The sequence below is a fragment of the Morus notabilis genome, unplaced genomic scaffold, assembly GCF_000414095.1.
Source record: "Morus notabilis unplaced genomic scaffold, ASM41409v2 Scaffold392, whole genome shotgun sequence".
In the NCBI taxonomy this organism is placed as follows: Eukaryota; Viridiplantae; Streptophyta; class Magnoliopsida; order Rosales; family Moraceae; genus Morus; species Morus notabilis.
This window is the reverse complement of record NW_010367553.1, coordinates 113,663-126,992: the sequence shown is the minus strand read 5'-3', so window position 1 is coordinate 126,992 and position 13,330 is coordinate 113,663. Positions and strand designations below refer to the sequence as shown.

The following is a 13,330-nucleotide window of genomic DNA, read 5'->3' as shown; positions in this document are numbered from 1 at the left end:
AAGGCTCAAGTCTCCGTTGATCAAATATTCATGATTTTTGCTTGCAGACTTAGCTTAATTTAAAAATAAAAATAAAAGTCATTAAAATTACAGGTTTAGTCTAGTGAGTTCCACATCATTACTTATGTCAAATTCAAAAAAGGACAAAAAAAAAATTCAGAATCTTAAAACGTGAATCTCTCCATTTTTCTTAACGTTTTAATTACTACCAAAACTCTGTAATAGATTGGATGGCATCGAAACCCAGCTGATAATTTTCTACTCGCTTTTCATGTCATTAGTAATTAACTATGTCACTATAAGTGCCACAAAAGAGGTAGTACAAACACCAATCCACACATAACTCCTACTACAAGAAACACGACACTCTAGACAATCCGTTTCATGAGCAAACTCGGATGAAGATCCAGAGAAAACAACATGTACTAGAAGGGAAAACACTAAAAAAAACTACACAGAAGATTAAGCATACACATGATTGTTCACAATTTATAGAAAATTCAATCAACCAATCGAAACTCATAGCCTGAAGGCTACACAAAAAGCTGCAAAGAAACAGATCTCGTAGACGAAAAAGACCACCAATCATTTACATAAAATTACAAATCGGGGTAAAAAATTAGGATCTAGTACAAATATAATTTGTTAAAAAATTCTCAATCCAAGAAACTAGAAGGGAAAAGAAAAAAGCTTTGCCAGTTTATGATATTGTACAATTCCTCGATAATTTCACACCTAAAATGCTGGGGTGAGTACTTAAACTTGGTCTAATCGATGGGATCATGGACAATTTATCTTTTTAAGCTATATAGAATTACGAGTTTTTGTATCCCCAACCTTATCATCTAATTGTTCGCCCTGTTTGATTATAACTTATTTTCAGATTAAAAATATTGTGTAGATTGTATATAGCATGTACATAATTTATAAAATAGGTGAAAATTTGAAAATTGTCATTACATTTATTTTTAACTCAATAGTACATAATTTATATAATATATGAAAATTTGAAAACTGTCATTACATTTATTTTTAACTCAAAGTCTTCCACGTGTAACGATTTATAAATGAGTACTTGGCAATTCGACTAATTAATTGTCTTAGTATCTTTCACTAAATATGCATCTTTGCTTTGATTATTGAGAAAGAGTCAGAGCCTGATGGAGATACCTAGCAATATTTAAATGAAAACCGTGTTGATCAGAAGCCATGCGTTGATAAGTGAAATGAAATTCATGAGTCATACAATTACTAGAAAGATACGGGGTCAAATTAGCAAACTGAAGAGTCAAATATTATATCTCTGAGGGATCAAATTAGTCAACCAAGTGGTTTCAAGCCAAAAACACAAGTGGTCGGCATGTTACATATTCCAATTTAAATTCCAAGTTTAAGTGGCGAGCACTAATTCACTATCAAAAAAATTGGAGATAGTTTTTATTGAACTTTAACATTGTTATATATTTCGACTATTGGGAGCATAATTACAATTTTTCTTATAAAATAGGAGCACAATAATATGTCTAATTATTTCATAGGAAACAATTATAATTTTTTTTTTTTTTTTTTTTTTTTTTGTAAACTTGGGTCAGAACTATAATTTAAAAACTTTTAGTGCGAAAAATCAAAATTATATACCCAACTCAACTTAATATCACTCCGGCGCCACTAGTGCTCCTCACTAGTAAATGGTCTCTTTCTCATAGTTTATGAATATATAAGTTCGTTTGGATATATAAGTTCTTAACGAAAACTTTCAAATGCGTATACTACGACCTATAGAAGCTATAAGTGAGATTAACAAGTATTAGACAACCAAGAGGTTCACGCCAAAAACACAAGTGGTTGGCATATTATATATACAATAAAAGACGATAATGATGTATAACCAAACAAAGACGACACTGATATCTGGAGACATGGTCAATTTCCTTGTAATGTGAACAAAATTGTATATTCGTATCAGGGGAAAAAGCTAAAATGATTAGACAATATCTCTATCCATATATCCAACAACTCTTGCTTAGTGGATTTTTAGTTTTTTGTTTTTCCCGAGTAGTATATAGGCGTTAAACTAGAGAATGAGAGAGGAAGAAATTTTCGTTGTACAAAGAAGTGCATATTTGACTTTAGGTTGGCAAAGAGAGTAATGATAGAAAGCTTCCCTTTGGCGTTTGATTTGGTTTTGATCCAGTGATTGTAGCTGACTTTTATGGTATTAAATCTGTTTTGTTTCATTTAGAATTTAAATTGACTCTATGGATAGTTACCCAAATTAGTACTTGTAATTTGTAGTTATATTGCGTTTCTCAACTATACCTTAAAAGGCTATTTTCAAACATGGCATAGTTGTTAATGATCAATTGTCAAATTGTGTAGGATTTTTTATTATTATTTTTATCTTTCGCGAAACAAATTATACACCGTAGGAATATTTGTTAGAGGAGATTAACGTGGCAGTATGCTTCCTGAAAAGATGCTAATTAACTATTCTTTTACTTATCAAATTTAAACATTCAAATGGGTACAAATGATAGCACGTGGTTTCTACTATAGAAGCTATAAGTGAGATTAAACAAGCTGTAGAAGTAAAAGATTTAACAAGACTTAGTCAGCCAAGTGGTTCGAGTAAAAAACACAAGTGGTTGGCATTTGTACGTATACAATAAAGACGATAATGATGTATAACCAAAAACAGACTTCAGAAGCATGGGAAGTAAAGACGACGTTGATATCCGGAGACCTGGTCAAATTTCCTTGCAAAAATTGGATAATCAGAAAATGGGGCTGAAAATGCAAAAATTGGATAATGATCGAGTCTGATGACCGAACGACTATATATAACTAAATCTCCCTACATCTCAGTTGCACTTCAACTGACTGAGAAAACCATGAAGTCTTGTGAAGCGCTTCTAAACACAATACAAATATTGCTCATCTTCCTTGCTCCACCCTTATGTATGTCCCTTGTCTTTGACACCATTACACCAAACCACACCATCAAAGACGGCGACGTTTTGCTCTCCGGCCAAAAGACCTTCGCACTCGGCTTCTTCAGCCCCGGCAAGTCCCGCAACCGCTATGTCGGAGTCTGGTACAACAAAATCTCAGAGAAAACCGTGGTTTGGGTCGCAAATAGAGACAATCCCATCAACGACACTTCAGGAGTCTTGGCCATCAACAGCAAAGGACGCCTCAGCATTTATGCAAAATACCAAAACTCTCCTATTTGGTCAGCAAATCTATCTGTCTTTACGGCAAAAACTAGTTCCACTTTCCTAGCTAAGCTTTTAGATGTTGGAAATCTTGTTTTGATGAAAAAAGATGACAGTTTTGGACAGAGCAGTGTTATTTGGCAAAGCTTTGATTATCCAACGAACACTTACCTACCTTTCTTGAAGCTTGGGCTGAACCGGAAAACCGGCCTCGACCGGTTCATAACATCCTGGAAATCGGCGGATGATCCGGGAACCGGTAATTCTACGTACCGGATGGACCTAACCGGATACCCACAGTTGGTTGCATACAAGGGTGGGGTTCCGTTTTGGCGGGCCGGATGTTGGACAGGTCGCAGATGGACTGGCGTACCCACGATGATAGGAATGATACACGGGTACATCTTTAATGTGAGCTATACGAACAACAAAGATGAGACAAGCATCGTGTATGGAATCAACAACGACACGAATTCAGTTTTCTCTAGGCTCGTGATAGAGGAATCGGGGACAGCAAGGCGGTCCACATGGCAAGATCAGCGTAAAGAGTGGGTCGAATTTTGGTACGCTCCCGATGATCGGTGCGACAATTATGGGATATGTGGCAGAAACGGAATGTGTGACCAATCGGACGTAAGCCAGCTCGAGTGTGTGTGCTTGCCTGGGTTCGAACCCCATTCGCGTGATCGTTGGGACTTGAGAGACCCGTCAGGCGGGTGCGTGAGAAAGGGCGGGGCACACACATGTGGAGATGTTGAGGGGTTTGTGAAGGTGACACGTGTGAAATTACCCGATACATCCAACGCACGTGGGGAAATGGGATTGAGTTTGAGAGAGTGTGAGGAGAAGTGCTTGAAGGATTGCAATTGCACGGCTTACACGAGTGTGGATGAGACTAGGGACGGTGCTGGTTGCTTATCCTGGCACGGAGATTTGGTGGACATAAGAACTTTTACGAATACGGGACAGGATCTATACGTACGAGTAGATGCAGTTACTTTAGGTACGTTTACCATTTAATTTTTATTAAACTTGTTCGTCATTTATACAAGTTATGAGTGAATGTAAGAAGTAAAATAAATAAATAAACAAATAAAATAGTACTTTAACTTGAAAAGTGCGCAAAGAATAATTGATACAGATTTAATGGCTTAAAACATAATTGTATTGATAGAATATTATTTCATCCCTTATCGTAAAAATATCATAATGTAAAGTCTGTTCAAAATCGCATTTTTTACGTGTAAGAATAATGTCGATGCATTTTACCTAACTCGATAAATAAGTGTTGAGTTTTATAATATCAATGAGATGATCAATTTTAACATTTTATCTAAGTAGCTCAATACACGAAGAAGTCGAATGGCTCTATCAGCAAAACGGGGAAGCTTGCAATTTTGCTATGTTCTGTTGTACTCTTTTTTCTCTTGGTCTTCATTGCATATTGGTTGGCAAATAGAAAGAGAATATCAGGTAAAAGGATTTCCTCTATTGTGCTTTCTGTTCATTCTACAATCATCATGCACATCTAATTACTAGTGCATCTAAATAAGTTATTTCAATTATTTTCCTCCCCCTTCCTCTCTCTCTCTCTCTAACTTGAACAAAATTAAAAATAAATTAAAAAACGTGTGTCATCCTAAGAATTACAAGTGGGATTGAACCCCAACCCCCCTTCCCATGCCAAGTATTCGAAAATTTGTTTGGTTTTTATCGACATTTTCAGAAGAACGAATAATAAATTAAAAAACGTGTGACATTTTTATCGATATGTAAGAGACTTCAGTTTCTAAGCAAATTGTTTGTAAGAATCTGCAAGTGTATGGAATTGTAACAAGTAATAAAGTAATGAATCAAATATCATTCCCACAGAAATTGTATCTGATTTAGTCTAAATATCGAAATTGAATCAACTCAAAAATTATTTGAGCGACCGATTAAAAAGAAAAAGAAAAATAACTAAACTATATCTAATAAAGTAAACTAACAATGGAAATAAAATCTCTAAGACTACAATTTCACTAAATTAATGTCATTCGAATCGATTTTTACTCTCTAATCGATTAATTTCAACTAATAGAATTGTTAGTCGCATGTACGAAATTACCTACTCTCCTTTTCCAATAAACTAGTATGCACATTCACATTAATCAAAACCCTTATAATCTTATGAGGCCGTCAATCAATATGAATTCATTACCAATAAAATTGGGTATTGGAAATATTGTCCTGTCAATTAATGATAAGATTGCATTTACCAATAAAATTATGACAACTAGTGCGCCACATCAGTAGGTACACAAAAGTTAGAATTTAAATTGGTATCCCTAAGACTATTCTAACATAATTAAATGCACAAAAATAAGTAAAATAACTCTATTTCATAGAGTAATCACAAATCATAGCAAGAATTATTTGTAATATGTTTGGTGACAGGTAAAGAAAGGCAAAGCGGATATTCGTTTGGTAACACCAAACGATCAAACTTTTCGGAAGAGGCGGAGCTTGACGATGGTAAAACAGATTCAGATGTTCCATTGTTTGATTTACATACCATTGCTATAGCCACAGCCAATTTCTCTGCAGAAAACAAACTTGGACAAGGTGGCTTCGGCTCAGTGTACAAGGTAAATCTTCCTCAAATAAAGTATCTCAAATTTTGTAATTATTTCAAATTTTATATTCTTATTTCCAATTAGGAAGAACATGTAAAGATTAGACACCCTAATTCTATATATCCAAGAGCAACAAAAACGCTGGAAAGAATAAAGAATGAACACAAAAATTGATAAAGGTTAGCCTCAATGTGAGATTCCATCCTCTTTCCGCTGTTATACAACTGTAATGAAGAAGAAGTTAACAAAGTAAATCCGCTAATTGCATAAGGCAATAAATCGTTAAGAATAATTAGGCTCTGTACCTTAACAAAACACATAATAACTTCAATGTCAATTAAGTCAATTTTGGACAATGGTTTCAGGGTATGCTATCAAATGGAAAGGAAATTGCAGTGAAGCGACTATCTAGGTGCTCTAGGCAAGGAAGTACAGAGTTCAGGAATGAAGTTCAGCTAGTTGCAAAACTACAACACAAAAACCTAGTGAGGATTTTAGGTTGTTGCTTCCATGAAGAAGAGAGAATGTTAGTCTACGAGTACTTACCAAACAAAAGCTTGGACTCTTTTATTTTTGGTGCGCTTTCTTTCAATTTTACCTTCTGATTTCTGCTTAAAAGTGTGATGGTTTTTTACTAAAAACAAATTTTGAAGCAAAGCAGAAGAATTTTGAAACGCTTCTTAGTCTAGCTAGATACGGAGAAGCCTATGAATGACTAGCTAGCTAGGGAACGCTTAAGAGGCATTACAAGTTTTAATCAAACTAAATTACTGAATTTCATTTGTCATCAGATGAAGAGAAAAGGAAGTCGTTAGATTGGAGAAGACGCTTTGACATAATATGTGGCATTGCTCGAGGGATCTTATATCTTCATCAAGATTCAATACTAAGAATCATCCATAGAGATCTCAAGGCAAGCAATGTTCTACTAGATGCTGCTTTGAACCCAAAGATTTCAGATTTCGGTTTGGCAAGAATATTTGGAGAAGACCAAAGTGAAGCATGCACAAATCGTGTGGTTGGAACATAGTAAGTGCCCCTTAACTAAAAAGAAATCTGTTTTCATTAGCTAACAAGTAACAACATGTGTTAAAATCAATGATTCGTTCTATGTTACTACAGCGGTTATATGGCTCCAGAGTATGCAATGGAAGGATTATTTTCAATAAAGTCGGATGTATATAGCTTTGGAGTTTTGCTTCTAGAGATCATTACTGGTAGAAAGAACATTGCTTATTATGCAGAGAAATCAGAGTCAAATTTGGTTGGACATGTGAGCATACAAGATTAATTATACTTGAGAAAATATGACTATACATGAAAAGATTTGCGTGATTATTTTTCTCCGACATGATGGCATACGTTTGTTTCAGGTCTGGGACTTGTGGAGTGAAGGCAGAGCCTCCGAAATAGTGGATCCTCTTTTGGACGAGTCATTTGTTGATGAAGCTTTGAGATGCATCCAAATTGGTCTGCTGAGCGTGCAAGAACATGCGGATGATCGACCAACCATGTCAGCAGTTGTTTTAATGTTGGGAAATGATTCAGCTCTTCCCTCCCCAAAACAACCTGCATTTATCCTTAATAGATGCTGGGCTGGTACCGGAGACCGGGCATCTAGTGAAGGTGTTTATAACTCTATAAACATTGTGTCATGTACTATGGTGGAAGCTCGCTGAACTTGTAAAATTAGATTGTGCAACGAAATATGACGTTGTAGTTTTCAACTTTGTATTACCTACAGTTTTTATTTAGTCAATGTTTGTAATGTGTGCTTAAGAATATTGCTTGTGGGAACCAAGAAGACTTAATTGTCTGTTCTCTTTTGCCTTAGAGGCGTACTAGAAATTTAGAATCAACTTACTATTATTATTATTATTATTATTTTGTTCGTCCTTAAACTACAAACAACGTGAAAAGGTCATAATCTTTGTTTCGTTAGGAACTAAAAGCAATAATTCCTAACATTCGAGATGAGCAACAAGAAAACGAGAAGAACGAAGCTTCTTGGTGTTTTAGGTGATCATGGCCTTGTAGGTAAAATAGATCATAGTTCTTGGAATGATTGGAGGAATACTGTTCGTGAGATTATACAACTAGAAAGATTGGAATACTGTTCTTGGAGACATTGATATTTAGCGGTGTTAATGAAAATTTTCAGGAGACATTGATATTTAGCGTTTAGAAAGTCAATTGGCATTCATGAGATTATACAACTAGAAAGATACGGGGATCAAAATTTTCAGGAGACTGAGGGGTCCAAACTCTGAAAGCAAGCTCCAATCACTGTCAGACACGATAGCGGTGTTAATGAAAAATTGTAAAAACTGTAGTGTAAACGAAATCGTGTGAGGAAAAAAAAAATCCAATCCAAAATGATAATAAATAGCTCTATACACTGCTTGCGTATTGGATTTTTTTTTTCTCTGAAAGCCAGGAAACAATTTCGCTTTGGTCAAGTACATGCATTTGACTTTATGCTCACAAAGACAATACCGGTTTGCGTTTGATTTCGTTTTCATCAGAGTTGTGGCTGATTTTGTGGAGTTTTAGTTTTTGACATTTTTGGATGACTCGTGACTTCCATCTACCCCCAAGTTCAACCCGTGCCTTACTGAGTCATCATTATTTTGACCCTTTTTTTCTTTCTTTCTTCTTTCTTTTAATACTGTATCACAGATAATATCAATAGTTTCTCTAAAATGAGGTTATGAATGCGTCTATTAACACTCCTGATTTTATTTTTATTTACATATTTTTAAATGATCTCTCATTATTTTACTCGTTAAACATCTCTTAAAATTCAAACATCGGATGATAGATTGTCGAATTTCGTAAGTTTTTTTTTTTTTTTTTTTTCTAATCAAATTATACATGTAGCAACATTTGTTAGGGAGATTAATGTTGTGGTTGCTAAAAGTTTTAATTGATGATAGTAATTAACAATTTTTATGGTTGCAGGTATAGTCTAGAGGTAATACTACACTTGATTTTATCATGCAGTGTATAGTTTGAATCTCCCACATCCAAATTTTGAAAAAAAAAAAAAAATTATTTACCAAGTTTTAACATTCAAATGCGTGCTAATAATTATAGCAAGTGATTTCTACTATATAGAAGCTACAAATAAAAATAATTTTTTATTTATCAAATTTAACATTCAAATGCGTACTAATTATAGCAAGTGATTTCTACTACATAAAAGCTATAAGCCTATAAGTGCGATTAAATAACTACTAAAAAGTAAAATATTTCATAAGAATTAGTCAACCGAGTTGTTCAGGCCAAACAAATTAACAAGCGGACCAGTGGTTGTCATGCATGCGGACGCATACAATAAAGACGATGATAATGTGTTAGTAAACAATGTCTAGGAAAGCATGGGTGCAATAAAGATAGGAAGATAGGATTGACCTCATTTACCCTCTTATTTGTGTTCGTCTAATAAGATCTTGCCCGTCAGTTAACAGCTATGACTTTTTAATTATTAGACAAAATAAAAGTGGACATGAGTAAGAGGATACGGAAGTCGATTCCTTAGAGGCCTGGTTAAATTTCGTTGGAAAATAATGGATCAAATGCAAAAGGGGTCTGAAAATGCAAAAGATAACAATATATAATATGTTCATTAGTTTCAATCTCACAATTAATGTGAAAATGTGGCAATATAAATCTAACTTTTATTACGTTAATAAATATAAATAGCTTGATTTATATGAAAAGTTTCTTAAGTATAATTGAAGAATCTTTTATTCAATGACATCAAACCAATAGCCCATTCTTTTCGTGGGTTTAACTTAAAAAATTGAGTTAGAAAATAAATTTTTATGAGATAAAATACGGTAACAAAAAAAAATTAATTTAAATTTGTATAAAAAAAATGTTGTAGCAAAAGATTTGATATATAATTCGAATTATGAAAAGAACTGGTCCCAAATGGTCTCCAGCAAAAAATAAAATTATAAATAGATTGTCTATATTATGTCAAATGGCAATTACTGCTACATATAGTTATGGTGGCTAGTATCTAAAGCTCTAACTTTTTAATTCGAGTTGAGATGTGATGTTGTGTGAAAGCTTTTCACTGTAGCAAAAAAGTTAGATGTGACTGTTTCTGAGAGCTTTTTACTGTAGCAAAACTTGAATTCTAAACTTGAATCAGCGAAATGAACGGAGCCTTAGTAACTAAACTTAGTGCTCCTCTGATGTTTATATATCAATGTAAGCAACATCGCGTGGCACTTCAATAGACCGCATACAACTGTTCATGACCAGAAAAACCATGAAATCTCTTATGCATGTCGCTTGTCGTTGACACAATAATAATATTATCGCTCATCTTCCTTCACCCACCCTTATGCATGTCGCTTGTCGTTGACACAAAACCACCCCATCAAAGACGTACAGTGACGTTTTGATCTCTGGCCAAAAGAGCTTTGCGCTCGGCTTTTTCAGCCCTGGCAAGTCCCGCTACCGCTACGTCAGAATCTGGTACTACAAAATCCCCGAGAAAACCGTGGTGTGGGTGGCAAACAGAGACAATCCCATCAACGACACCTCTGGAGTCTACGAGTATTTTAGGTTGTTACTTCCATGAAGAAGAGAGAATGTTGGTCTACGAGTATTTACCAAATAAAAGCTTGGACTGTTTCAGTTTTGGTATGCTTTCTTTCAATTTTTCTTTTTGATTGCTCTTATTAAAAGTGGAATGAGTTGCATTCTTAAAATAAATTTGGAAGCAAATTAGAAGAATTTTATAACGCTTCTTACTCTAACTGAATATAGATAAGCCTATGCATAGCAAGCTCAAGAAGCTTAGCGAACGTTACAAGTTTAAGCATATTCAATTACTTTAATTTGTTATCAGATGAAGAGAAAAGGAAATTGTTAGATTGGAGAAGACGCTTTAACATAATTTGTGGCATTGCTCAAGGAATTTTATATCCTCATCAAGATTCAATACTAAGAATCATCCATAGAGATCTAAAGGCAAGCAATGTTCTTCTAGATGCTACTATGAACTCAAAAATTTCAGATTTCGCGTTGGCAAAAATATTTAGAGGAGACCAAAGTGAAGCATGCACAGATCGCGTGATTGGAACATAGTAAGTGCCCCTTGACTAAAAAGAAATCTATTTTCATTGGCCAACACGTGTTAAATCCGTGGTTCATTCTATGCTACTGCAGTGATTATATAGCGCCAGAGTACGTAATGGAAAGATTGTTTTCAATAAAGTCGGATGTATATAGCTTCAGAATTTTGCTGCTAGAGATCATTTTTGGCAGAAAAAATACTTGTTACTATGAAGAGAATTCTGAGTCAAATTTGGTTGGACATGTGAGCATAAAAGTTTAATTTTACTTGAGAAAATATAAAAATACTACATGCACAAAAAGATTTACATGATTATTTTTCTCCGACATGATGACATGCGTTTTGTTTCAGGTTTGGGACCTGTGGAGAGAAGGCAGAGCCTCCGAAGTAATGGATCCATTTTTGGACGAGGCATTTGTTGATGAAGCTTTGAGATGCATCCAAATTGGTCTGCTAAGCGTGCAAGAACACGCGAATGATCGACTAACCATGTCGGCAGTTGTTCTGATGTTGGGAAATGATTCAGCTCTTCTGTGACGGGGTAGAGGTCTGTGACGTGGAGGCTCGATTAGGGGTTAAACGTGATTTGGAATAAAATATTCAGAAAATTCCCAAATGAGCCCCACATTTCACTGAAAATAAATTACTGACTACAAGAGGTTTATACGTAAGCCTCTGACACCAGTCAGGGCTTCACCCACAGGATATGCAGTATTGTACATACATGACACGTTACAGACATCAACCATAGTATAGAAATTCAAATATCAGAGTTTACAGAATTTACAAATTCTTACATTCGTCCACAGGGAGGATGATCACGATCCTCACCAAATCCGGTTGTAGCAACTCACTCAGTTACTCCGCACTGTTTCTAGAATCGCCTGGGAGGGGTTTAACATTTATAAAATAATAAAACGTGAGCGAAAGGCCCATTCATTCTAGGTCCCCAAATGAAGCTAATTTGGGTTATCCTCGAAAACCGAGGTCAAAACAAACCTCGTGTACATCAGTCAACCGGTGACAGAGCAGTGCAATCGACCGGTGGTGTGCACTTCAGTCAACCACACAAGTCGACCTATTGTAATGAAATCCGGTCGACCGGATAGGTCGACCGGTGGAATCAGCAAGGCGAGGAAAACTAGCCAAAATCAGTCAGAAAACCTGCAATTTCAATTCCAATTCGAAATATCTCAAGGGCAAACCACTAGATTTTGGCTTTCCTGCCTTGCTTATTGGATGTTTTTTTTTTTTAATATCTCAAGGGCAAACAAAATCGCATCAGGAAAAAAAAATCCAAAATGATATTAAATAGCACTATTTAATATGCTTTCCTGCCTTGCTTATTGGCTGTGTTTTTTTTTTTTTTTTTTTTTTTTTGTGAATAACACAAGTGTTAAAATTGGGAATGAGCCAGGAAGAATGCATTTGACTTTATGCTGACAAGTGACAAAGACTATAGTGGTAAGTTTCTCTTTCGCGTTCGATTTGGTTTTCATCCAGAGTTGTGGCTGATTTTGTGGAAGTCAATATTTAATCTATTTTCATTTGGAATTTAAATTAATTGCTTACTATATTTTTATGTCAAGTTGCCCAAATTGATATTCATAATTTGTATTTATCTGAGGCGAATTATTAGTGCTCCTCATTATTCAACGGTCTTTCTCCGACTTCAAGATATAGAAATATTGTTGAGTGTACCATCAAAAAAACATTTTCGAGCACGGTTACAGACATAGTCTTATAGTAATACCACACAGAACTTCATTATAAAGTGTAGAGTTTGAATCTCTAAAGAGCAATGTCAAACCATGTTAAATATGTAGTAGTTAATTATCATCAAATATAACATATGCTAAATAAAATATCAAGAGTAATATTGTATTAGAAAGTGATTAAATTTCGTATTCACATATGAATTTACCATTACACTTGTACAATTGACTAAGTAATGAATTTAGCATTACACTAGTACTATTGACTAAGTACCCTTTTGCAGACGGAAAAAAAAAAGACATACTTTTTAATGTGTTAGGATGACTCTTGAGTCCCATCTGGCCACAAGTTCAGTCCGTGCCTCGCCGTTATTTTTACCCTTTTCTTTTTTTTTTTCCTTCTTCTTCCTTTTGATACTAGTAATTTAGGTACTTGATTGAGTTGTTATTGAAATTTTTATAACGTAAAAAGTATGAACAACAATTTGTAGAACAAATAAAAAATAAAATTACTAACACAATTCAGAAAAAAGTATATAAATAGTAGTTTAAGTGAAAAGTGTATATGATTAAATAATTGAAACATGGTAAATGAGTTGAAAGTTAAAAAGAAAAAAAGAAGAAGTTAAGCACCAAAACTTGTTGATTTAGACTTGAATGTTATTTACATTAATAGAAAAGATAAAGAAG

At 34.6% G+C, this 13,330-nt stretch overlaps 2 protein-coding genes across 2 annotated transcripts; both read left to right on the top strand.

Moving 5' to 3' along the window:
* The first annotated feature begins 2,842 nt into the window (after positions 1 to 2,842).
* LOC21388490 (G-type lectin S-receptor-like serine/threonine-protein kinase RKS1) lies at positions 2,843 to 6,860 on the top strand. The gene is made up of 5 exons (XM_024175188.1): positions 2,843 to 4,218; positions 4,557 to 4,688; positions 5,652 to 5,842; positions 6,196 to 6,406; positions 6,622 to 6,860. Exons 1-5 carry the CDS (start codon positions 2,892 to 2,894, stop codon positions 6,858 to 6,860), a joined length of 2,100 nt encoding a protein of 699 aa, XP_024030956.1. The 5' UTR covers positions 2,843 to 2,891.
* Positions 6,861 to 6,959: 99 nt separating this feature from the next.
* On the top strand, positions 6,960 to 7,509 carry LOC112094414 (G-type lectin S-receptor-like serine/threonine-protein kinase RKS1). The gene is made up of 2 exons (XM_024175191.1): positions 6,960 to 7,103; positions 7,204 to 7,509. The coding sequence occupies exons 1-2, from the start codon at positions 6,960 to 6,962 to the stop codon at positions 7,507 to 7,509; spliced, it is 450 nt and encodes a 149-aa protein (XP_024030959.1).
* The last annotated feature ends 5,821 nt before the right edge of the window (positions 7,510 to 13,330 follow it).